At 40.1% G+C, this 25,417-nt stretch overlaps 2 protein-coding genes across 2 annotated transcripts in view; both read left to right on the top strand.

Moving 5' to 3' along the window:
- LOC123765939 (E3 ubiquitin-protein ligase SH3RF1-like) lies at positions 1–24,435 on the top strand. The gene is made up of 3 exons (XM_045754801.2): positions 1–82; positions 16,501–16,571; positions 23,443–24,435. The coding sequence occupies exons 2-3, from the start codon at positions 16,566–16,568 to the stop codon at positions 24,004–24,006; spliced, it is 570 nt and encodes a 189-aa protein (XP_045610757.2). The 5' UTR covers positions 1–82; positions 16,501–16,565; the 3' UTR covers positions 24,007–24,435.
- The window catches only part of LOC123765938 (peptidyl-prolyl cis-trans isomerase G-like), a 39,140-nt gene continuing 37,790 nt past the window's right edge, over positions 24,068–25,417 (top strand). The window contains exon 1 of the mRNA XM_069321431.1: positions 24,068–24,298. Within this exon, the coding sequence (XP_069177532.1) occupies positions 24,068–24,298 (231 nt within the window). The remainder of the gene's footprint in view (positions 24,299–25,417) is intronic.

Genomic DNA, 25,417 nt, shown 5'->3' with positions numbered 1-25,417 from the left:
CCACGAGGGAGAGACAAAACTGTTGAAGGAAGGAGTCACTGGCTCCACCTGACCACTTGTTCCTCGCACTCTCATCATCCTCGTAAGTACTGGAGTGCATTACCTGCTTGATACCTGCTTGATGGGGTTCTGGGAGTTCTTCTACTTCCCAAGCCCGGCCCAAGGCCAGGCTCGACTTGTGAAAGTTTGGTCCACCAGGCTGTTGCTTGGAGCGGCCCGCAGGGCCACATACCCACCACAGCCTGGCTGATCCGGAACTTCTCTTAGAAAACAGTCCAGTTTTCTCTTGAAGATGTCCACGGTTGTTCCGGCAATATTTTTTATAGTCACTGGGAGAACGTTGAACAACCACGGACCTCTGATGTTTATACAGCGAAGAGTTAGGGGTGACATGATAGAGGTTTACAAGTGGATGAATGGACACAACAAAGGGGATATTAATAGGGTATGAAAAGTATCAGCACAAGACAGAACACAAAACAATGGGTATAAATTGGATAAATTTAGATTTAGGAAAGACTTGGGTAAATACTGGTTCGGTAACAGGGTTGTTGATTGTTGATTTGTGGAACCAATTACCGCGTAACGTGGTGGAGGTGGGGTCCCACGATTGTTTCAAGCGCGGGTTGGACATGTAAATGAGTGGGATTGGGTGTTTATAGATAGGATCTGCCTCGTATGGGCCAATAGGCCGTCTGCAGTTGCCTTTGCTCTTATGTTCTTATGTTCTCTCATTGTGCCTATGGCACCTCTGCTCTTCACTGGTTCAATCCTGCAGTTTCTTCCATATCATTCACTCCAGTTATTTTACTGTGTAGATTTGGGACCTGGCCCTCCAGTATTTTCCAGGTGTATATTATTTGGTATCTCTCGTCTCCTTTCTAGAGAGTACATTCGGAGAGCTTTGAGACGATCCCAATAATTTAGGTGTTTTATCTCAATAATGCGTGCCGTATATGTTCTCTGTATTCCCTCTATTTCAGCAATCTCTCCTGCTCTGAAGGGGGGAAGTGAGTACTGAGCTTTCTGCTCCACCATTGTCTTACACCCCCAACATACAATTGTTAATAATAAAAATAATAAAAATTTATTTAAGAAAAGTACATACTGTACATAGTTGCAGAGTTACAGTACAAACATTCTGTTTGATTTAAAGATAGAGGTAGTACATACAATACCTAAAGCCACTAGTATGCATAGCGTTTCGGGCAAGGTGAGGTGGGGAAAAAAAAACACTTAGACTAAAACTTAATAGTAATTAAGCTTAAAGTATAATTGCATTGAAAGAAAAAAATAAAAATAATAAAAGATGAAAAAAGGGGGGGAACATGATAGAAAATAGTCAATATACAAGTTGGTCAACAAACAGCATTTTTTTTTTCTTCAACAAAAATGTTGGGGTATGGAAATAGGACTATGGAATTGTTGGAGGTGTAGATGTAGGCCAATAGAATTGTTGGGGTAAATTATATGCCAATGGCATTGTTGGGGTGTGGACATTGGCCTATCGAATAATGATAACTTTTATAATAATAATAATAATAATGAGAAATTCCACTGGGACTGTGTGGTGTTGCAAACCCATGACCAAGGCATTGCCAGCTGCATACTCTACCACTGTACCACCACTGACTTTCTTACAATCGGATTTCTACTAATATCACAGGAAGTCTGATATCCTAATATCACAGTCCTGAAGCCAGTCCAAGTTTTATGTAAGACCCCCAAGCATGGATAAAGTACTGTAGTTCAACATTGTATGCACAACTTCAGATACACAGAAAGTAGCACTAAGGAGATATACATCAATGAACAATCCACTGAGGCTGTGAGGTAATGCAAACATTGCAGGTTCGCATCGCCTCACAGCCCGAGTGAATTTTCTCATTGATGTATATCACTTTAGTGTGATTTTCTGTGTAAATATTAATAATAATAATATTATTTATTCAAAAGATTGTGTGTACAAAGAACATAAGAATATTGTTCAACTGAAGGGACAGAAGTTACACATACTAATGAAGCCACAATTACGCAAAGCGTTTCGGGCAAAATTAATAATAATATAGAAATTTTTTAATTAAAGTTGTGACGGGATAAAACACTTAATACTATTAGAGAAGTAAGCTAACAATGAGAATGTTCAAGGAAAATAAAAAATTAATACAAAGAAGGTGATACTTAAGGATGACAAGCATAGACTATTACATTATGGAGTCAGTAGTTCTAGCAACAGTACAGTAGTTTATTTACATTAATTATAGAATGGAAATACAAGGTGTAATTTAGGAAAGCAAGTGAACTATTCCTCATAACATTTTCTTTGAACATATCAGAACATAGAGTAACATACTATAATTTAAGGTTAATTTGGCCAACAGTTTCAAATAACCAAGATCATAAAGGACACGAGTAAACACTTTATCAAAGAAATGCATGAAATTAGATGACATTAAATGTAGACAGTAAATGTAGAAATTAAATGTGTGTCCTCGCTTGAATGAACTATATGGGGCATAGCCGATTCATTCCAGTGTGGAATTCATTCCATCCGTTCGGCCCCCAGCAATTCCCTTCCCCCCCAAAAAAAAATAAATAAAAAATACAATCACATTAATGCATATGCCAGTCCACATTTGCCTTATGAAAAATTTAAATAATAAAGAATTTGTATTGCAATGAAATACATTGATATGGCATGCTACAGTACTGTACTTACCCTACCAGATGAGTTTTGTAGTGCAAACTTTGTTAGCCTTAATATCCTGAGAGTGCCACACATATGAATATAAATTGTTTAAAGAGCAGTAACTTTTCTAACAAATGTACATTATACACTACAGTCTGTACATAAAGTACAGACCTAGAATCACACTACTGCAGTACACTTATATCATATAAACTACACTTTGTACATTTAATGTCATTAGAACTGTGCTGTACAGCTCAATTGTTACTCCCAGGTAAGTTATGGCTAGTGCTGGGTGCTGGTCTAGTGGCCTGGGCATCCTCAGAAGGTGAGTCCTTGCTAGTGCTGGGTGCTGGTCCAGTTGCCTGGGCATCCTCGGAAGGTGAGTCCTTGCTAGTGCTGGGTGCTGGTCTAGTTGCCTGGGCATCCTCAGGTGTGTCCTTGCTAGTGCTGGGTGCTGGTCCAGTTGCCTGGGCATCCTCAGAAGGTGAGTCCTTGCTAGTGCTGGGTGCTGGTCCAGTTGCCTGGGCATCCTTAGAAGGTGAGTTCTTGCTAGTGCTGGGTGCTGGTCCACTTGCCTGGACATCCTTGGAAGGTGAGTCCTTGCTAGTGCTGGGTGCTGGTCCAGTTGCCTGGGCATCCTCGGAAGGTGTGTCCTTGCTAGTGCTGGGTGCTGGTCCAGTTGCCTGGGCATCCTTGGAAGGTGAGTCCTTGCTAGTGCTGGGTGCTGGTCCAGTTGCCTGGGCATCCACAGAAGGTGTGTCCTTGCTAGTGCTGGGTGCTTGTCCAGTGGCCTGGGCATCCTCGGAAGGTGAGTCTTTGCTATTGCTGGGTGCTGGTCCTGTAGGCCTACTGTGAAATCGTACCAAAAACTTTGGAATCTTAGATTGTTTCTTTGTCGTATGCTTCATTATAATATCTTTCATGTCCTTTAGGTGCAGGTAATAATCTGTCAGCTCTTCATTATCAGTTACAATAACCAAATCAAGCAGATCATTAACCTTTTGCAATGATGCAGCATATGGAATAGGTAACACTATCATCTTCCTCTTCCACATCTTCATCATTACTACCAGTAACAGACTAGATAATCTCATCATCAGTTAATTCACCATAACCTGGATCATCAGCATCATTATCTAACCATGCATTCACATCAGAAAGTTGCAAATCTTCCTCACATGCATCTCTGAATGTCTCAAAAATCGCATTATCATAGCCCTCAAAATCAGCCATCTTAATCTTCATTCTAACCAGGTACCGGACTCAGATTTTTATTCCATGCATTCTTTAATGTGGTGACCTTTAACTCGCTCCATTCTTTGGCCTAGTTGTAAATTGCATCTTTAATTGAATATTTCTTGAAGTTTTCTAGTGTTCTACTAGCCTTTGTATGAACAAATCCACAAGGGCCGTGACGAGGATTCGAACTTGCGTCCGAGAGCATACTTTGTATCCTTATTAGTCACTGTGTTGCTCGGGCTCCAAATATGGCACCCCCCTGTGTGCAAGAAATAAATTCTTGGCAAAATTTTTTTCTCTTCTAATGTTAAAATAAAGTCTCTGATCACGGGAAACTAAAAAATAAATATTGTATGTGACATACTTTAGCCGTGATGGAGCTGGGAAGTTAAGTAAATTTTGGGCACTAGGCGATGGAGCGCTCGGGGTTCATCGCTATGCTCAAAATTATGGGGCTTATATATGTGACATCTATATATATATATATATATATTTATTTATTTATTTATTTATATACAAGAAGGTACATTGGGTTTGTGAGAATACATAGCATGGTATTTACAATCTTGTAAAGCCCCTAATACGCACAGCGTTTCGGGCAGGTCCTTAATCTAACAGATAATTTTAAGTAGGTAAATTCTAGCAGAATTAATAAAATGATAACAGATACATTACAAGAAAAAAATGAGATGAGAGAGATTAGTAGGTATATTAAAGCACATTGGTATATTAAAGCTATGATTGATTGCATTGACAGCTTGATTGGTAATTTAAACAAAGATTAATAGGCACGATACAGCAAATTGATAGCACATATAAGAAGACAGCAATGATCACAATGGTAAAGTTGTTTGGATTGGGTACATCAAGATTGGGAGATTGGGTAGCACTAGATACAGTGCAATTTTAAAGCAACAAGGTAGAAAACTATGAAGATGAAATTATGTACGTTTTAGTTTTGTTTTTGAATGACGCCAAAGTTGGACAGCTTTTCAATTCATTAGGGAGTGAGTTCCATAGACTAGGTCCCTTTATTTGTATAGTGTGTTTACTCAGATTAAGTTTGACTCTGGGGATTTTACAGAGATATTTATTTCTGGTGTGGTGATAATGGGTCCTATTACATCTGTCCAGGGAGAGTTTCAGAACATGATTTGCATTTAAGAACAGGGTTTTGTAAATGTAGTTGACAGAAGAGAATGTGTGGAGTGAGATTATGTTTAGCATGTTTAGGGAGTTAAACAAGGGGGCTGAGTGTTGTCTGAAAGTAGAATTGGTTATTATTCTGATAGCAGATTTTTGCTGGGTAATGATGGACTTGAGGTGGTTTGCAGTGGTTGAACCCCATGCACAGATACCATAATTAAGATAGGGATAGATAAGTGCATAATATAGTGAGATGAGAGCAGAGTTAGGTACATAATATCTGATTTTGGAGAGTATACCAACTGTTTTAGACTTTCTTAGTTATGTGTTGTATGTGGGTGCTGAAGTTGAGTCTCTTGTCTAGGAATAGGCCATGAAACTTTCCATCATTTTTATTACTAATGTTAACATTGTCTATCTGAAGCTGAATTGCATTTGTTGATTTGCTACCAAATAAGATGTAGTAGGTCTTTTCTATGTTAAGTGATAGTTTGTTGATTGACATCCATAAGTGGACTTTTTTTAGTTCATTATTAACAACATTATTTAGTGTATGTAGGTTGGGGTTAGAATAGATGAGGGCAGTATCATCACCAAACAATATAGGTTTCAGAATGTTAGAGACATTAGGCAGATCATTGATGTATATAAGAAATAGGAGAGGTCCCAAGATGCTGCCCTGTGGCACTCCAACAGTTATTAGTAGAGTGGGAGAGGTTATATCATTGATGGCTACACATTGGTATCTATCACTATGATGGGATTGGATATAGTCCAGGGCATGGCCTCGGATTCCATTGTAAAACTGTAAAGGTGTTTTGTTTTGTTGTATTTAATATATACAGTGGAACCTCTATTAACGAGTTTAATCCGTTCTGGCACCGAGCTCGTTACCTGGAAAACTCGTCTTAAGAAACAAATTTGCCCATTTAAAATAAAGGAAATAAATTTAATCCGTTCCACTCCCAAAAACTTCCATACTTGTATGACTTTTTTTTATGTAAATATAATACTGCACATGTAATTATAAATGTTTTGTTGTACTGTTTTAATGTTTACTTTACCTTATGAAGAGTAGTTGCTGGCTTCAGGGAGACGATGGAGAGGTGGAAAGGAGGAGAGGGGTTATGGTGTGGAAAGAGAATCCACCTCTGAGTCAGGCGGACTCTCTCTTCTTGGGAATTTCACCCAAATTTCATTTCAAATGTCACACAAGGATGCGTTAGACCAGCACCAAATAACAAACTACGTTGATTACACTCGTTGTGTCAACAATATAATGGTCTTACCACAAAGATACAATACAATGCCGTTCTCCCAAATAGGCAATGTGGTTATTAGAGAAAACGGAAATTTCATGGCAAACATTTATACAATCCCCAAGTCGATCAGATAAGAATTGGATTTTATAGAAATATTTGCTCAAATGACGCTTGAGTGTGGTGTTTGGGTGCATTCAAGAGAAAAAAGTGTCACGTTCAAGCGACATATACCTGCAAAAGTGATAACACTTTCACAAAGTGTTATCACAAAGTGATAAATTAATTAAACATTTTCACACACTGGGTTGTCACTGCTTTATCAGGGCAGCTTTTCCAAGAATGTGTTCACCTTTTCAAACATTCCAAACACTTCCCTGATCTCAGTGGAAGAGGCAGCATCCTCCCTTACCTCCTCATTCCCTTACTAATGGTGTAAATTGTTGATGAGGACCTGCCATACTCCCTTGTGAGATCAGTCACACAGACACCACACTCATGCTTTGCTATAATTTCCTTCTTTAAATCCACAGTAATTGTGTCTTTCTTCCTCTTGACAACACTATCTTTAGCAAGCAGCTTCTTTGGAGACATCGTGTGTTACAAATTGTAGTCGCAAAACCACTAAAAACGCAAAGAAAAACTCAAATAAATCCAGAGGGATGCTTGTCGTGTGCGAAAAAACAACAACACTGGCGTCGGAGGCGTCCGAGAATTTGCGAGAACCCGCGAGATGCTAGGTAGCACCATGTGGTTTTGCTCGTTAATAGAGGCGAGCTCGTCAATAGAGACAAATTTGCTGCGAGTGGCATGCTCGTTACTGGAAAAACCCATTAATAGAGCCACTCGTTAATCGAGGTTCCACTGTATATATATATATATATATATATATATATATATATATATATATATATATATATATATATATATAACTGAAAACTCACACCCCATTCAGGCTTGTTTGCATTTGTGTTCCTCACGTGTGCCCCAAAGAATGAGGTGATTTGATAAAATGCTATGCCCAAGATTACCATCCGAGTGCCGGCGGGGAAGTGGTTCATATAGCCTCGGCTATCACTTCCTTATGTCCGGTCGTGATGGTCAAGCGGATTAAGGCGTCCCTGTACATACCAGTTGTGGGAGTATGGGTTCGAGTCACTTCTGGGGTGTGAGTTTTCAGTTGTATATAGTCCTGGGGACCATTCAGGCTTGTTTGCATATATATATATATATATATATATATATATATATATATATATATATATATATATATATATATATATATATATATATATATATATATATATATATAAAATAGTTCATGAGTCACAGACAAGGATTTGAAAGGCGCCATTCAGTCGGCCTGAAACTCACACCTCTAAGCATTAATGACCTCAAGTTGACCTGAGGTCAGCTCAAGCAAATTTCACCTTGCTTCTGCTAATCTGATAATTGTAGCCTGATAGCCTTCAAACAAGCCGCCAGTTTTAGGTGTGGCTTGGTAGAGTGCCTGGGGCTATCTACTTGTGGGCAGAGTTAGCTACTAGGTTTCCCAATATATACTCGGAGAGCTGTAGATTCGGGAGGATAAACAATAGGAGAACAGCGAGCAGAGCAGAACAGAGGACAGCATAGCCAGGGAGGCTGTCAGCCGGACGGGGCGGGACTGTTCCTGTCAACTACAGTCCCCCCTTCCCTCTCTATCCAGCTATTGCCAGACACTTGGTGAGTTGAACATGGAAGGTGACTTAGTCCTGTTTACTATTGTTGTGTGACTAGCAGGGGCAGACAGTGGTAATGGTCTCAAATTCTTGGGTAGTGGCTCACTTTGTAATTTAATAGTGAACCTTCAGTTTGTTTGCTTGAATTATGATATCTATCCTTTTAAATATACTTGATGAATTTATTGAGAAATTCACTTATTTTTAATCTGATTTTAATTGTTCCTAGATTTGGGATTTTTGGATACAATATGCAAACTAAAGTGTAGAGTACTCTTGAGACTATGGGATTAAAGAATCTTGCTTGGAACATGATTCCAGTTGACATGCTAATAACATCTTTTGATACAGACAAGTTCCATTCCTTGTCTTGTATGTACTGTTTAGAATGGATGGTGGCAGCACTACTACTTCTACTATCTACTTTTGTACTTCTACCTACCTACCCTTCTACCTCTACCTCCACTCATCTCCGTACTCTCTCTCTTCTCCCTCCGCCCCTCTCCAAACTCTCCCTTTCAACTGACAACCCTCCTCCCACCTCCCTACCTCTCTCACCCCAAACCCTCACTCATTACTTCATTATCCATTTTTTTCCTTTTGGTTCTCATATACGTTTGTGGCAGTGAAATGGTTCTGGAGTTTCTCTAGAGTTTGCGGGTAGCTGATCAAGTTACGGTGCCTTGTAGTTGTAGCACCTAGGTAATCAAATACCTGGGTTACAAGGTGTTGAACAAGAGAGGTTGCAGTAGGAACTCTGGGGGAAACTAGAATAGTTGACTAACTGGGGGGCAAACTAATGGACTAAAGAGAGCTATTTCCCCCACCCCCCGTTACACCATAATGACGAAGTTTATGTAAGAGGTAGTTGTGATTAACAGTATCAAAGGCCTTTCTCAGGTCAATGAAGAGTCCAATCGGAAATTCATTTTTGTCAAGGGCTGAGTAAATTATATCAAGGAGACTAATAATTGTATCGTTGGTACTCTTTTGGGAGCAGAAGCCAAACTGACAGGGGCTGAATATGTCAAATTTTACGAGGTAGGAGTAGAGCTGTTTGTAGATAATTTTTTCAAATATTTTTGATAGTATGGGTAGGTTTGATATTGGTCTATAATTGTTTATGTCTGCCGGATTGCCTCTTTTATGAACTGGTGTTACTCTTGCTTTTTTTAAGGATATCAGGGAAGGTATGACACTCTAGGGATTTGTTGAACAGCAGAGCTATGGGTGGCGCAAGGGCATGGGAGGCGCTCTTGCATACAGTGGATGGGATTTCACTGATGTTCCCAGCTTTGGTTTTTAGTGAGTGTATGATGGACACAACATCTGTCAGGCTGACTGGTGAAAAGAGAAGAGAGTTTGGATAGCTGCCTGAGAGATATGTATTGATATGTGTCTGAGTCTGTGGGATTTTACTGGCAAGGTTAGCACCAACCGATGAAAAGAAGCTATTAAATTCATTTGCCATTTTTAAATCAGTTGACACTGTGTAGCTATCCTTAGAGAGTATTTTCCGGTTGTGGGAGTGTCGTTTTGTTCCTAGGATATTAGAGATGGTTTTCCATGTGTTTTTCATGTTGCCTTTTGCTTCTTTGAATCTATTCTCATAATATGAAAGTTTAGCTTTTCTTATGATACTGGTAAGCACTGATGAGTACCTTTTAACTACTTCCTTTGTAACTAGGCCAATCCTAGATTTCTTTTCATATTCAAGTTTTTTGTTGATTGATTTAAGTATGCCACTTGTGAGCCATGGATTGTTTATTCTTTTGTCAGTTACTTGTTTGATAAGGAGGGGACAGTGAGTATTGTAGAGGTTTAGAGTTTTGGAGAGAAAGAGGTTAGTTAATGAGTTGATATCCTGTGTATTCTTGAATTCAGATTCCCAGTTAATATTGTGAAGTGCATTTGAGAGATTGCCTACAGCTGATTCACTGTGCAGCCTGAATGAGAGTTTGCTTCTGGTGGTGTTATGTCCATGTTTGCTATGAGGAAGGTACGATAGTGGTCAGTTGTTCAATCATAGATTATACAAGATGTAAGGTGTATATTATGTTCTACGATCAAACAGTGTTTTTGCTGTTATTACACTATATACACACATTGTATATAACCATTTATATATGTGTTCACTATAACGAACCACTAAGTTCGTATGGTGAGCCCAAAAAACAAGATTGAGCTGCCACACCCAGCCAGCCAGCCCTCCCTCACTCCTCTAACACCTTACTCGCCAACATTCCTCCTCCCACCATACTGTTATTGTTTTTATTACACTATTTACACACATTATGTATAAATATCAACATGTTTTATTCACCATAACCATACAACTAAACTCGTATTATGTCCAAACAGAACAGTGGCCACCATACACTGCATGACAAGTCACACAGCAGACGACAACGCTACGAGTCCGACGCCACCTCCCTCACCAAAATGGTTCCTCCCAGTATACTCCTGTTGCTGTTATTACACTGTATACACACACATTATATATATGTATCTACATTTGTGTTCACCATAGTGAACCACTAAGCTAGTATGGTGAGCAAAACAAGAGTGGCTGCCACACACTGACGCTACCTCGATTCCCTCCCTCACCAAAATTCCACCTCCCACAATACTATGCACAGCACTAATTATCACCACAATCCTGCTATTATCGTCCTATCATGGCTAAATAATACCAGTTACATATATATTTTGACATTATTTGGCAATGCTGTGGTCACAAGCTGAACAGCAGTGCTGTGAGCTCATGTTGCGTGTACCAGCCTTGGTTGCTCACTCAGTACTGAGGCTCTTACACCCGGGAATGTTGCCCACGATTTTTTTTTTAAATGACGTCTGTTTATAAGAGCGCCACAATCCTGCTATTATTACAATCCTGGTCACTAAATCCTGTAAATGAATAATAGACCACACGTTTATTTTGTAAAGGAACATATGAAGTCGTTTGAAGATTCCTAGATGGACAAAATAATGCTGTTGTGCTGTAGCTAGCGCTGTGAACATCCTGAAGAGCATTGATTCACTGACATTTGATCATTGTACACAGTCATTATCATACTCAGGCTCTTCTGTAATACTATCATGGCTAAATAATACCAGTTACATATATATTTTGACATTATTTGGCAATGCTGTGGTCACAAGCTGAACAGCAGTGCTGTGAGCTCATGCTGTGTGCGCCAACCTTGGTTGCTCACTCAGTACTGAGGCTCTTACACACGGGAATGTTGCCCACGATTTTTTTTTTAAATGACGTCTGTTTATAAGAGCCCTGAGGAGGCTGATGTGAACCCCATGTAGCTGCGGGAGTTTTGAATCATACGCTATACCTATAAGATCCCTGAGGTGTGTTACGCCCCACCCGTCGAGCGCCTACAAGCTCGTTGCGCAGTGCAGTGGTTAAGTATCTCGTCTTCCTTAGAGAGCAGAACTTCCATAATGTCTAAATTCATAGCTCAGGCATTAGTTTCAGACATTAGCCAGACAAAGCCTTTTGAGAGCATAGATAACCCTTAATTCATGAGTTGTATTACAGATATAGTGTTTGGTGGTAAAGCCATACATGTTATTTTGCCATCAGGCGATGTTAATTTAGCAATGGGGTGAGCTGGGGCATTATCTGTCAACAGCATCACCTTTACCTCAGCAGGATGAATTCTACGCTCATTGATCTGCTGCTTTTTTACTAATTTATAAAAGTGATTCTGGAACCAATCCTCAAAAATAATCTGTGTGAACCAGGCATTTTTTGTGTTGTAGTAGATAACAGGTAGTCTGTTCATGCAGTTTTTCAATGCTCTGAGGTTGGCAGATTTCCCAACAATTGCGTACTTTGTTCGGTGACTGCCATCTGTGTTACAGCACAATAATGCTGAAAATCTTTCCTTCTTTACCTTGCAACTAGGAATACTCTACTCAAGCCTGAAGGCCAAAGTGTTTCTTTGAAGGCATTTCCAGTTAAAGCCTGTTACATCTGCATTGTACACTTAAAACCAGCTTAGATTATTAGATATCATGTGCTGAGAAAGTTTATGCTTATATGCATTAGCACTTCCAACATCTGCACTTAATGTCTCGCCACAAATTTTCTTGTTAATGATGTCATACCTCTCTTTAAATCGACATACCCATTCAATGCTAGCCTTGAAATTGTCTATGTTTAACTTTACAGCAAGTCTTTCAGCTGCATTTCTAATAGAATCAACTGAAACAGCAATTCCTCTCACACCATGCTGTGTAAACCATTTAAATACAGACGAGTCCAAATCCGTATACTTAGCAGGCCTCAATTTTTCCTGTTGCCTATTGCATCAGTTTGAGCAAAGAATTTCGTAATATTATCCTTCTGCTTTTTTATATCACAAACTGTAACTTTACCGATGTTGAATTCTTGGGCGAGTTGAGTGACAGAGTATCCACGCTCTGCTTTCTCTATCAAGTCAACTTTCTAATGAATTGACAAATATTTTCTCTTTTGTTTTATACCTTCAATACCATGAATGCTGCTCTGAAACATCTTGACAGATTAAATGAGTTCAAACAGTAAAAATTGTTAAATTTATCACAAAATCCTTCGCGCGTGAGCCCGACGTTTTTACCCCAGGAAGAGGAGAAGCACATGGTGCCAGCCATCTCATCCAGGCCCAATGTGTTGACATGACCTGTGCTTATTTTATAGGCATATTCAAAATTTAATGTACATATTGACTGTTACAAGTTATTTTATTTAAAATATTAATATTGTTATAATTAGTGAAATATTGTTAGTTTTGAAGTTTTATGCATTTTATACAGTACAGTTCTGTATTAACCCTTAAGCTGTGCATGGCATACATATACGACAGGACCTGATGGCAAAGTTCAATTTCTCAAATTTGCTCTAATGCTTTCTAATTTTTTGTGCATACTAGCAAATCCTGCAACTTTGTCTAAATGATCACAAACGTAACTTGAAAAATAAGAAAATAAAAAATAATTACTGTATAAAATTGAATATTGAATACTTCAGATTTTGAGATCAGCTGCAAAAATATAAACTATCACCAATTGTTCATTTGGTGTTATTATGCTCTCAGAATAGTATATGATCTTCATTTTCATAGATTTAGAATACTGTATATGTATTCAGTTTAGTTTACTGTAAAAAAAATCGTCAATGTGGCATTTGAATTATGCGCCAAATTTAGAAAAAAATTGATAACTACAAACGTTTATGGTTTGTGAAAAATCCATTCTAATAGGATTGTAGAACAGACAACTGTGAACGTTATTTGTAAAAATGGTGAGAATCAGTCCGGGCGGTGGTGGATGATGACAAGACCACACACTAGAATGTGAAGGGATGACGACGTTTCGGTCCGTCCTGGACCATTCTCAAGTCGATTGTGATGAGGAAGTAGAGACAGGCAATAAATAGGCACGAGAGATGAGGAGCAAAGTAAGGTGTAGTAGAGGGACTAGTAGTAAGAACTGCAGAGGGCCTATTGGCCCATACGAGGCAGTTCCTATTATAACCACCGAAAGAGAAGGAGAAAATAATGAGAAGAGGAAAGCAAGGGAACGTAGGAGAAGACAATGAACAGAAAAAAGAGAGAAAAGAGAAAGAAAGGAAAGAGAAAGAAAGGTAAATGGAAAGGGTAAGCTTATGTAAGGTCACGTTTGTTAGAAAGATTAGAGCATTTGAGTATATACTGTGAAAGGGAAGAGTCCACAGCAACAAAGTCAGGACTCAAGTTCATGTTGGGTACATTGTGTATTAGAGCCGATTCAACAAGACGGCGTTTGTGTAGAGTAGAGGCAGGAAAGATTATTTTGGAGGAAGACCAATCAATGGGATGATTAGAATCCCTCACATGGCAGAAGAGAGCATTGTTAGTGTCTACAGACTTAACACTTCACTGGATATGTGGGCCTGCGGGCCGCTACAAGCAACAGCCTGGTGGATCAAACGTTCACAAGTCAAGCCTGGCCTCAGGCCGGACTTGGGGGAGTAGAAGAACTCCCAGAACCCCATCAACCAGTTATCAGTCAGAAACTGAATTTTTTGAAGCTGACTCAAAGTTTGAGATAATTGAAGTTGAAGTTATCAACAATGAATAAGGTAGTTCTAATTCATTAATTTACTTACAGGCATACCTCAGAATAAGAGTTTAATCCGTTCCTGGAGACGCCTCGCCTTCCGAAAACTCGCATTCCGAAGTTAATTTCCCCATAAGAAATAAAGGGAAATGAATTAATCCGTTCCTGACTACCCCAAAAACCCCACATCAAACTAAATTTTTATACCTAATTTACCTAATTCATCTAAATAAACCTACAAAACTGTGTTCCAGTTATTACTTACCTTGCTGTCGAGTGCTGTAGGCGTATGGAAGATGGTGAGGAGGGGGGAGGAGGAGAGGAGTTACTGTTTGGAAGGGGAGTCCCATTCTATAATCACATCACATAACCCCATGCCTTGTAACACTATGGACACCACTTCTCTTTCTAAATTTTTCAAACCAGCCCCTGCTTGCCTTAAACTCTTTCTTATCTGCATCACTCGTTGCAGGGGTATTCTTTAGAAGGTCTTCGTGCAACACCCTGGCTTTCTCACAAATAATGGCCTCCGAAACACTATCACCCCTCAACTCCTTGTCGTGTATCCAAATTAATAACAACTTTTCCACTTCTTCAAGTATTTGTGGTCTTTGTGCCGTTAATGTTCTTACTCCTTTTGCCACTTTAGCACCCATAATCTTATTTTTCTTCTTAAGTATAGTGCATATTGTTGATGTGGCTTTGTTGTACTGCCAACAAAGTTCAACAACATGTGTACCGTTCTCATGCTTCCGAATGATCTCTTGTTTCTCCTCTATTGTCATCCTCACATGAGCTTTCTGGCCTTTATCCTTACCACTGACTTTCTTGGGACCCATGGTGAGATATATAATAACAAATTGTATAGACAAATCACCAAAAATCCAACAAAACACTGAAAATCCGCGAGAAGAATTGATGTGGGGGTAGTCACTGAGCGCGAGACAATGGTAAACTGAGGGGCGGCGGGGCGGAGGGGCGACGATCGCCGAACCACCACGCGCTAGGTCGGCCTGTACGCGTATCAACAAACTCGCGTCCCAAAGTAACCCTCGCCTTCTGAGACAAATTTTTGGAGTAAATACTGCTCGCCTTCCGAAAACCTCGCATACAGGGACAATCGCATTCCGAGGTACCACTGTATATGTTTTAATAAACGTTGTTTGGCATTCGTACTCGAATATGTGAAAGTTGTAGGTCAATATGTGTTGAAATGATGTTAAGAAAAAATAACACCCCAAAAAACTAAATATAGGGAAAATTATAATGATTTAGAGGATAAAAATGTATACTTTATAAAAGTGATAAAGCCCTAATCTGGTCCCTAATCATCAAAACCGACTAAAGAGAAAAAGAAAATAGAATTTGAAATCTGTGAAAAACTCAGTCAAAAAAAATTCAAAGTCCCAAGTTCTGCCAGTTGTGACTGATTCATTTGGTGATCAATTTCATTCTATCTTGACATAGTTAGGGGATGGGTATGCACTCTCCAGGATGTAGAGGTTACAACAAAATGAGATAATAAACAAAGGAGACAAAAAAAATGGACATTGGTGAAAGTAACAGATATTAACATTAGGCAATGCATTTTTATGATATTTAACAAAATAGAGCATGATAACATACTTATTATTATTGGTATTATGATATATTACTCAGCAATGCTATACAGGCACCAGCTGCATATCTACTTTGTGGACACTTCTTGCTACTATTCTTCTTCTTTGTACATTGGACAGGTGCTTGCATCTCTTTATTACTGCATTATCCATCAGTTCCAGTTAATAGGAGCTGTTCTCCTTATCAACAAAATATTCTCCCTTTTAAAAAAAATTGTCTAAAATACATTTCTGAAAATATTGAATGAAACTTTCATGATGCTTAAGCCAATAAGTTGGAGATTTGTTTAACATTTAATATTAATTTTCACATAATTCAAATATTTTTTGTCCAGCCCCAGCTTTTACAGCCCAGGCTGTAGCAGCTTTAGGGTTAATGCATGTGGTTTGTATTTTGTAGGCTGTTAGAGAGAGGGAGGGGAGGCAGCCGAGAACCTGCCCATACCCCCTTCCCCTTTCCTGCCCACCCACCTTTCTCCTGCCCACCCTCCTTACTCCTGCCCATCCTCCTTATTCCTGGCCACCCTCCTTACTCCTGCCCATCCTCCTTACTCCTGGCCACCCTCCTTACTCCTGGCCACCCTCCTTACTCCTGGCCACCCTCCTTACTTTTGCTCAAAGCACAATACCTAAAAAAAATTATTTAATGTATTCTAAACATTTACTATGTTTTGGTGGGGAAAATTTAGTCATAGAAACCTTAAATTTGTTTTATTTTGCCTTAACAGGTAATACTGCTTCCAGTCTCTGCTCGGCTACCCAGGACGATAGCAAACACAACTTTTGCCCATTAATGATGGTAAGGACAATTTTATTCTTACTGTACTACCAGTGTGTGTGTTTATCATGATGTCAATAACCAGTGATTGTGAGTGTATTAATCAAGATATTTTCATTAACTAGTGTATTAATGTTGGTATTGTCATTACCCAGTGATGGTGAGTGTATTAATTATATTGTCATTACCCAGTGATGGTGAGTGTATTAATCATATTGGCATGACTCAGTGATGTTGAGTGTATTAACCCGTTTGTTGCTAAGGGCTATTTGTCCCTTGTCACCCACAGGCGTGTAACAAAAAAGAAAAAAAAATTCTTCCTAACCTGTTAATTTGTGTTCCCTGACCACGAGAGAGAGAAAAAAATTAATCGTACTTACAAATGACATAAATGAGCCGACAATATGAGCGATGACGTCACACCCTGCACGCTTGCTCATGCAAGGTGCGTCCTAGAGGCATTGCGCGCAGTCCTCAAGCAGTCAGAATTGCCACAAATTTATTTTTGCTGCATTATTTACAGTGTCTAGGCGTATTTTATCACAAATATTATTCACTAATTGTGTTACATATAATGTTACTTCATGTTCAATGGTAATAAATGTTGCATACATTGAGTATACACATGTGCACAAAAATATTTTCCCATTATGCCAATATAATATGCATTCACATTGTTCATTATTATATTTACGCACATGTACGCACTATTTACAGGTTTTTGCAATATTATTGCACTTTTAAGAAGTCTTGGAGAGAGTGGTAGGCATTGAAGCAGTTGACAGCACATAATGGAACTGCACACGCTTCACACCATGTTTGCATAAGTTTACATTTCTGATCTCTTTTTTTTTGTTCTACAAACTAAGCAATCACGTTGGCCTATTGCACGCTTTCCAGCTGGTGGCAAATGTTTTAGTCTGTGTGCTTGAAAGCACTCCGTGTGAGCGAGCCTGGGTGTAGCAGCATGCTGCAACACTGGGTTCATGATGGGTCTTTGTATGCCAGGAACATCTTTGCCAAACTTTGCTAATAACTGTCCCAAGTGTAAAAGCAAACGAACGGAAACTTGGTTTATGTCCAGTTTTCACCAGATACATATTATAGCTGTTCAGCATGCTTATGTCAACACATCGAAAAACACTTTTCGTCCACTTCAATATTTTCAGCACACACTCGACAGTGCCCACCATCATGTCAGATTTATCAACCAAACGCATGTTGATATTATAGTCAAGAACACAATTTGGCTTATTGGTTCTTGCGTTACTCGGTTCACCTTGCCAATGTTCACCATTGTACTATCATGAATGGTTGTCAGCAAGTTCTCTTCTCTCTTGTCTTTCCACCTAACTGAGCGTATTTGATCACTTTTTCTTAGTTGGCAGTCACCAACTTCAAGTTTATTGTCAAACACTGGCATTTCCCTTCTTCTTGGCTTTACTGTGCCGAACAATCCAGTTCTATTTTAAATCAAGAACCTAACTTGCAAAGGACTTGTATAGCAGTTATCCGTGTATAAAATGTGGCCCTTGTTCATCCATGGTGCCATCAGTGACTTTACCACACTACCCGAGAAACCATGTTGGTCGTTACCGAGAATGTCTACATCGCTAGCAGAATACAGAATCGTGTGTAACACATATCCTGTTTCACAGTCACAAAAAACAAAGAATTTCAATCCAAATTTGTTGCGTTTGGAGGGAATATACTGCATGAATGGAACATGTCCTCTGAAAAGCACAAGGGAATCGTCAATCACCAGCTTCTGTGCTGGTACTGTATGTAGAAATCTCTGAACTTACCAATCGCTTCATTCATATAGTGCCTGACTCTCCAAAGTCTATCATCCTCTGTCCGGTCGTCATTACTTGCAAAATGAAGACACCTGAAGAGTATCTGAAACCTGTCTCGGGACATATATTTCCTGAAGACAGGTGTTGGAATAGTCTGGTCTTTGTTCCAATAATCTGTGATAGCATGTTTGACACAATGTTTCATCAACATACATATTGCCAAAAATATATACATTTCACCTACAGTAGTGATTTTCCAACGCTGCAATTGTGAATATTCTGTTATCTCTTTTCCAATGAGATGAGTCGCATGAAGGTTCATTTGGTGTACATTATATTCCATGAGCGGCTCATCATAAAATGCTGTAAAGTAATCTATTTCACACATGTCCTCACCATTATCAGGGAAAAGGTCTGTAATCCCAACTTCTTTATTGTCAAAGGCAGGAATTAGAGGAATAAAATCATCACCATCACTCCACACAAGTACACCTGCTGTCCTGCGAGACGCAACAGCTCGACAGCGAGGAAGCGTTGCACACCGTGGACCAGGAGCTAAAGTCCGTCTATGCAAAGTACGGGCGCTATGTGAACGTGAGGTGAAATCACGTGAACATGAGGGTCTTGGTTCCTCATGTGGTGCCATGCGGCGGCGTTTGGCTGGGCGAGACGCTGCTGACGCGACAAATTCTCGCCCGGTATCACCACTGGTACTAGCAACAGGCACGGTAACACTATGCTCTGAATCCACTTCACTAAAACCAGAAAATGAGTCACCTTCCTCTGACTCATCGCCCAAAATATCCTCATACTCTAAATAAGCACAAGTACTGTGTGATCGTGGGTGAATTGGAGTAGACACTGGGCGAGGAGGCACGGGTGAGCATGTAGGCCTCGCCATGGGAGGAGACTGTACTGTATCTCATATTCACTGTCTGTGCTACTATCATCGGACAATTGTTTGTAGTCCTTATCAATGTCAGGGTCATCAAAAATCACTTTCCTCACCATCAGAAAATAATTCACTAGTTATTTGCTCTTGAGTAAGTGATTGCGTGGTGCGTGCTCAGCAGGTGTTTGGCCATGCGTTCGCCATGGTGACCGCTGGGTAATTGGGGCCTCCCACGCAGTCTGTAGAGAAGGATCAACGCTGCTTGGTAAGGCACTCATTAATATAAAGATTGGTTTTATATTTGTAGCTGATTGAATGAGGTCTTACTTATCATTGGGATAAGCTAGTTTAGTGAGCATCTGCCTGGTGCTGTGGTGATTGTTTTTATCTATTCTGATAGATTTAATAGTATCATTAAAGTTTATCTCTGATGTAATCAGTTGATGGGCTACACTTGAACAGTTTTGACCTTTTTGTTCTTCAGGCAGTTCAGTAGAGCTGATGATGAGCAAATCATGAAGTTTTTGTTGATACTGTTGTCTGGAGAACCTGAAACACTTATAAATTCAGTACTACCTACCTAACTACACATGCTGTATTGCATATTAATGGGTTATAAGGTAGTCCAAACAGGGTATAAATATGGAATACTATAACTCATACTGGGTGGGGTGGATATTATGAGGGACTGGTGGCTCATAACAGTTGTCACTAACCTGTGTTGGTGAGTGTATTAATAATTATCACTTTCACGCTTCGATGTCGCTTTCCAGTGACATCCGTTTTTCTCCTGGGCCGTCTCGGATGATGCGGTCTGAAATCATCCATTAAAATATTTGTTAAAAATTAAAATTTTAACTGATCAATCTGGGTGTGATTTCAAAATGAGCGCCTTTAGATTGCACACAATTTGATACCAAAATGAAAGACGTCACATGAAAATTGTTGTCAGAACACTGGAAAGATATAAATAATTTTGTGGTGACGAGCGTTAAAAAGTGTCCAAAAGTTAAAATATTTGTTAAAATTCTATTTATTGTTTTATTATTATGGGATTAGTTTTAAAATATGCCCCTTTAAATTGCGCACAATTTGATACCAAAATGAAAGACGTAACACAAAAATTGATGTCAGAACACTGGAAAAAATATTTAGTATTCTAGTATTTCTTTTGTTTTTGGCTATGATGAATTGTTCTAAAATTAATGGTAATTACTGTACCGTAGTGTATAGGCCACTCCACATCCCCCTTATCCCCCCAGGTTATCCCTCCCAACGCTCCCCTATCTCCCGATACCAACCACCCATCCCACCCCTCCTACACCATGCGCCTCGAGCCACAGCGGTACTGGATTAATATGGTACGGCCCGCAGCCTGGCTTTCATATCCAGAAAATTCACTCTTTGTCTGGCTGACTGTCTGGATATTGCAATATCGGCAGCAAGTTAACCGGCCCAGATTTTTATCCGGACAAACTCCTGATTTTCCCGGCTCCTATGGACATTTCGGCCGGATATTGAGATAACTTTATCCGGTCACGATTTTGACCGTATAAGGGTGTTTTTCCGGATATTCGAATCCCGGATAATTGAGTGTCTACAGTAATTATTTTGTGTGACATGGCATTGGAATTGAGCTGTGTTTTTATCATACCATAAATTTTGTGAGTGTAGATTGTTTTTGTTTTTTTGTTTTTTTATTTTGTTTTGTTTTTTAACTGTTTTTCTTATATTTCAGTGATGGGAACATCAGATCATTTGATGTTCCCAATTTTCTAATGGGAACATCAGATCATTTGGGAATGCATAAGACGAGGGAGTGGGGAAAGGTGGGGAGGACGAGGGGACGGGAGTGGGGGGGGGGGGTAATGATGGGAAGGATGAGGGGATGGTGATGTGGGGACCGGGGAATGGAGAATGGTGGGGAGCACAAGGGGACAGGGGGAGTGGGTGATGGTGAAGAGGATGAGGGGGACAAGGGAGGGGGGGAATTGTCGGGCGGATGAGTTGATGGGGGAGTGAGAGATGGTTAGGAGGCCGAAGGGATGGTGGAGTGGGGAATGGTTAGGAGGAGGAGATGGTGGGGATGACTAGGGGACGGGGAAGTGGGGAATGGTTGGGAGGATGATGGGACCGGGGAATGGTGGGGAAGACTGGGAGACAGGAAAGGTTGCTGTGGCTCAACAACGCACATGTGTTGCTGAGCTACAGCAACGTGAGGCCAAGTACAGGTCGTAAGGAATAATGTATATTGGATTAATCAGTTCCAAACCACAAAAATAAATACTGTATAGTTATACAATAATTAAATGGAATAAATGCTAACACACTACACTTTACCTGTACTTCAGAGAGTTGATGGCATATGTGGAAACTAGTGAGGCAGAGGAAGAGAGATGTTCTTTGGCAGGGGAGTTCCCTAACATTAAAACTTCTGGAAGTTGTGCTTCAGATGTTCTTTCTCTTTTCTGTCTTTTTCTGTTTCCCTCAATACACTCACTGAATGCATTTCTTACAAGAAACTTGTCCAAGGATGATTGTTTTTGCCTGTGCATTAAAATGTTTTTAAAGTGAGACATAGCATTGTCATTCAACAGATTTGTAACACAGTTTTTCAAGGTGATAATTTCAAGAAAAGGTTTACACTTTCCCTCATTTTGCACACATTTCTTTTAATAGAGAACTAGATTTAGGCACAACAAACTCTGTAACAAGAGCTGACACTCAGGTACCACTCTCATATTTAGCTGTGAGTTCTTTCTTCATCTGTATCATGATTCTAACCGTTTTTCTTTTTGCTAGGCTCATATCACAAACTTTCATAGGTGTCATGGTGACTTATTTACAATAAGAATATAAAAAATATCCAAGAGAAAAGTGTAGTAGGTTGTGCACTGAACAACAGCTATGGTGAAACTGATGCATCAGGGGACGCGTGTTTACATCTGAATGCCGAGCAAACAGACGAATACCAAACATGAACACAGCGTCTGAATACCAAAAAGTGCGAATTATTAGCAGTGCAAACACTGAGGCTCCTCTGTACAAAGAAATTATGTAAATATTATGTAATTTGTATTGGTAAATACAGTACAATACTGTAATACAGTGGTACCTCGGAATACGAGTGTCCCTGTATGCGAGTTTTTCGGAATACGAGCAGGATTTCCTCGAAAAATATGTCTCGGAACGCGAGGGTTACCTTGGGACACGAGTTTGTTGATACGCGTACAGGCCGACCCAGCGCGTGGTGGTTCGGCGATCGTCGCCCCTCCACCCCTCCGCCCCTCAGTTTACCATTGTCTCGCGCCCAGTGACTACCCCACATCAATTCTTCTCGCGGATTTTCAGTGTTTTGTTGGATTTTTGGTGATTTGACTATACAATTTGTTATTATATATCTCACCATGGGTCCCAAGAAAGCCAGTGGTAAGGATAAAGGCCAGAAAGCCCATGTGATGATGACAATAGAGGAGAAACAAGAGATCATTCGGAAGCATGAGGATGGTACACGTGTTGTTGAACTTTGTAGGCAGTACAACAAAGCCACATCAACAATATGCACTATACTTAAGAAGAAAAATGAGATAATGAGTGCTAAAGTGGCAAAAGGAGTCAGAACAATAACGAAACAAAGACCACAAATACTTGAAGAAGTGGAAAAGTTGTTATTAATTTGGATACACGACAAGGAGTTAAGGGGTGATAGTGTTTTGGAGGCCATGATTTGTGAGAAAGCCAGGGTTTGGACAGATTTGTGGTGAGGAAATTGAGCAGTGAGCCTCAACCAGAACCTAGTGGCACTCAGATAAAACGTCTCAGGGAGAGCACACCAGAAAGGTCTTCACTGCCTGATGTGATAATGGAAGGGAACAGTAACTCCCCTTCCAAACAGTAACTCCTTTCCTCCTCCCCCCTCCTCACCATCTTCCATACGCCTACAGCATTCAACAGCAAGGTAAGTAATAACTTGAACATAGTTTTGTAGGTATATTTAGATGAATTAGGTATAAAAATTTAGTTTGATGTGGGGTTTTTGGGGTAGTCAGGAACGGATTAATTCATTTCCCTTTATTTCTTATGGGGAAATTAGCTTCGGAATACGAGGCGTCTCCAGGAACCAATTAAACTCTTAAACTGAGGTATGCCTGTATTGCTTTTTGTTGTAAATTCTTCTAGCTTAACCAAATATTTTTTTCCACAGGATAACAACCCAGAGGAATGTTCAGTGTGTTTTAACAATTATGATGACAATCAGCTACGGCCTCGCACACTGCCGTGCGACCACACATTCTGCTCCCAGTGTATTGACAATGCTATCAAGAATGGGCAGCTGACCTGCCCCAGCTGCCGTGCCGAGCACGCTGCCACAGCTGCTACTCAGTTCCCAATTAATTATGGTATGGAGGCCCTTATCAGAAAACTAAAAGGTATCGAGGTTGTACCAGAGAAAACGTTAACAGCAAAACCCATTAAAGCTCCTGCAAGAGGAATCAGCAAGAAGTTACATTCCATGGTGGAGGAGCAGAAGAGCAGCATCAGCAGCCTCATTACTAGCTGTGAAGAGGTATTGTCCCAGCTGGGGGAGTACCGGGGGCAGCTGGGGGACTGGAAGACTCACCACCTCCAGCTCCAGGACAGACTCCTGGAACAGATGCCCGAAACGCTTTGCGTAATAGTGGCTTTAGGCATTGTATGTACTAGCTATACCTATAAGTCAAACAATCCTTGTAAATATTTATTGTATGTATGTACCTTACCTAAATAAAATTGTATTGTTGTTGTATTGTATTGTACTCTATGCTCTGGTGGAGCAGAATAAGTCAGCAATGAAGCTCTTGGAACTGGAGGATACCAGTGTGGTGGATATGACAACACAAGGAGAGGAAGGGAAGATTCAGCTGCAGGCCATGTTGGGGAGCCTCGACACAGTCAACACAGCACAGGAAGTATTCATGACCATCAATGAAGTTGACCAATGCAACATGGAGGTAGAAAATTGGCTCAAGAAGTGCCAGGAACTCTTCCCAAATGTCAAGACTGTCCACACCTCAGTGAAGGTACGCAGTTGAAGGTCACATTGTTCTCACCCAACTGAGTGTAGTATTGCCTCTATATAAACACTTTTGACATGGACACACATCAAGATGAGAGTAGACTTTATAGATAGGAAACTTTTTGCTTTATCACCTGAAACATTTTTATTAATAAAGTCAACTGTCATCTTGGTGTTTCTCTACACTGTGGTCAGTGTAGAGAAACATTACTTATATTGTCAAATTACTTTACTCAGAGCCTGATACTTCATTATAGTCCAGTTACTTTACTCAGAGCCAGATGCTTCATTATAGTCCAGTTACTTTACTCATAGCCTGATGCTTCATTATAGTCCAGTTACTTTACTCAGAGCCTGATGCTTCATTATAGTCCAGGTTCCACCATTAATGTTTGTGTTGGTAATGACAGGTGCAGGAGACCATCAGGGAGGCCCTGGAGATGATGACCACAGAGACAGGTGCCACAGCTGACCTTGTACATCTGGGAGACTCAGCCTCCACCATTAATTATGACAATAATTGACGTTTCTGCCCGAAACGCTTTGCGTAATAGTGGCTTTAGGCATTGTATGTACTAGCTCTATCTATAAAGCCAACAAACTTTGTAAATCTCTTTATGCATGTACCTTACCTAAATAAAGATTATTATTATTATAGATTATTATTATTAATGTTTGTGTTGGTAATGACAGGTGCAGGAGACCATCAGGGAGGCCCTGGAGATGATGATCACAGAGACAGGTGCCACAGCTGACCCCGTACACCTGGGAGACTCAGCCTCCACCATTAATGTTTGTGTTGGTAATGACAGGTGCAGGAGACCATCAGGGAGGCCCTGGAGATGATGACCACAGAGACAGGTGCCACAGCTGACCCCGTACACCTGGGAGACTCAGCCTCCACCATTAATGTTTGTGTTGGTAATGACAGGTGCAGGAGACCATCAGGGAGGCCCTGGAGATGATGACCACAGACACAGGTGCCACAGCTGACCCCGTACACCTGGGAGAGAGAGCCTCCAGCATCATGAATAAAGTTCAGGAAATCACTGGAGAGATCCCCCAGAAGCAATTAACAGTAAGTTTTTTATTTTCTCTCATACATCATATGACAAGATATTGA

This window comes from Procambarus clarkii, chromosome 9 (genome assembly GCF_040958095.1).
Source record: "Procambarus clarkii isolate CNS0578487 chromosome 9, FALCON_Pclarkii_2.0, whole genome shotgun sequence".
Lineage (NCBI taxonomy): Eukaryota > Metazoa > Arthropoda > Malacostraca > Decapoda > Cambaridae > Procambarus > Procambarus clarkii.
The sequence above is the reverse complement of the archived record's forward strand: the minus strand, read 5'-3'. Positions and strand labels throughout refer to the sequence as shown.